Genomic DNA, 1,678 nt, shown 5'->3' with positions numbered 1-1,678 from the left:
ATTAAATTCAAATAATAATTAATAAATAAATAAAATTCGCTTGACAGAATGAAAATTTGAAGTAGTTTAAGCAGAACAGTAGTTAGTACTAATCAGTTACTAAACACTAACCAACCGAGTCTTAAATAAAGGCACCGATAGCGTGATCATACGTGTAACCGTTACCCCAACCGCGTGTTAGTTTGACAGCTGTATCCTAGTAACTGCCTCCAATAACCGCCACGACCGGTCACTTTCCACCGGCCCAACCGGTTATTCTTATCTTTCCGTTTTCCCCAGTAAACGAACTCTTATTAGTTATTAATATTCTCTCTTATAAATATTTATTTGTTCTTCAACGTCTCATATTTTCTTTATAATAAGACTCAAAGAATCACAGAGCTTGGTGCTCTGTTTCGCTTTTGTGTTGGAATTTGATTTTATTCTTATTGCAATGGATCGAGTTAAGGGCCCGTGGAGCCCGGAGGAGGACGAGACGCTGAGGAGGCTGGTGGGAGCCCACGGGCCGAGAAACTGGACTATTATCAGCAAGTCCATTCCAGGCCGATCCGGCAAGTCGTGCCGGTTGCGGTGGTGCAACCAGCTGTCACCGGAGGTGGAGCACCGCGCATTCACGCCGGAGGAGGACGATATCATCGTCAGAGCCCACGCTGAGTTCGGAAACAAGTGGGCCACGATAGCCCGGTTACTTAACGGAAGAACCGATAACGCCGTCAAGAATCACTGGAACTCTACGCTCAAAAGGAAATGCCGCTCTTCTGCTTCTGACGCCGTCACCGTCGCCGTTTACCCCGACGCGCAGCCTCTTAAAAGATCCGCCAGTGTCGGCCCGTGCCACGTTACCACGCCTAGCAGCCCGTCGGGCTCTGAGCTCAGCGATCCGGGGCTTCCCTCTCTGTCAGCTCCGGGTTCGGATCCAAGAACGTTGCTGAGCTTGTCGCTGCCGGGATCATCGGGATCAGGCGCAGGCTCAGATTCGATTAAAGATGGGCTTGGTTCTGGGCTTAGTCCTGATCCTGACCCGGCCCAAATGTTCAGTCCGGAGTTCTTGGCGATGATGCAAGAAATGGTGAGGAAAGAGGTTAGGAATTACATGTCGATGGTTGAAGAGAACGGGGTTCGCATGCAGCAGACGGAAGCGATTCGAAACGGTGTTATGAAACGAATGGGAATTAGAAACGGAATAGAGAGGTAAAAAGACGGTGTTGCCCCTTGGAGCAGGAACAGTTTTCTTTTTCTTTTTCTGTGCTTTCTTTCCGAACGGTTATTAGATTAGTTTTCAACTTTTCATTTTCATTTCCCTTCAGTCCTTCACTCGAGGGCAAAACAAAAAAAAAAGAGTTGGAATAATTTTGGTGGTGTACAGAATGAACATAGAACTGAGTGATGATTCAATTTTAATTGCGCATTTTGCTGAGGAATGATACCGTGGCCAATTATGAATATCATATGATGAATAAATAAATAAAACCGCCATACGTTATTTAAAAATTGAAGAGAAATGATTGTGATGAGCGTGCATAATGAAAATGATGATGATGAAGGGGTGGGTCAGAGATTGGTGTATTGAACTAAAATTGCTGATTCTGGTGGAAAACAAGTTGGTGATGGAGACAGAAAGTTTAAAATTAAAAACAAAAAAAAAAAAAGAAAAGAAACTGTTTTTGTTTGGATTCGG

General features: G+C 44.6%; 1 protein-coding gene across 1 annotated transcript; it reads left to right on the top strand.

Annotated features, from left to right (window-relative positions):
* LOC107605626 (transcription factor MYB44) lies at positions 304 to 1,421 on the top strand. Its single transcript, XM_016307567.2, has one exon. It carries the CDS (start codon positions 434 to 436, stop codon positions 1,193 to 1,195), a length of 762 nt encoding a protein of 253 aa, XP_016163053.1. The 5' UTR covers positions 304 to 433; the 3' UTR covers positions 1,196 to 1,421.

Source organism: Arachis ipaensis, chromosome B06 (genome assembly GCF_000816755.2).
Source record: "Arachis ipaensis cultivar K30076 chromosome B06, Araip1.1, whole genome shotgun sequence".
In the NCBI taxonomy this organism is placed as follows: Eukaryota; Viridiplantae; Streptophyta; class Magnoliopsida; order Fabales; family Fabaceae; genus Arachis; species Arachis ipaensis.
Note: the sequence above shows the minus strand (reverse complement) of the source record. Positions and strands in the feature narration are given on the sequence as shown.

Bases quoted from the DNA above. Each gene is read 5' to 3' on its own strand.
- LOC107605626 (XM_016307567.2), top strand. From the start codon at position 434: ATGGATCGAGTTAAGGGCCCGTGGAGCCCGGAGGAGGACGAGACGCTG.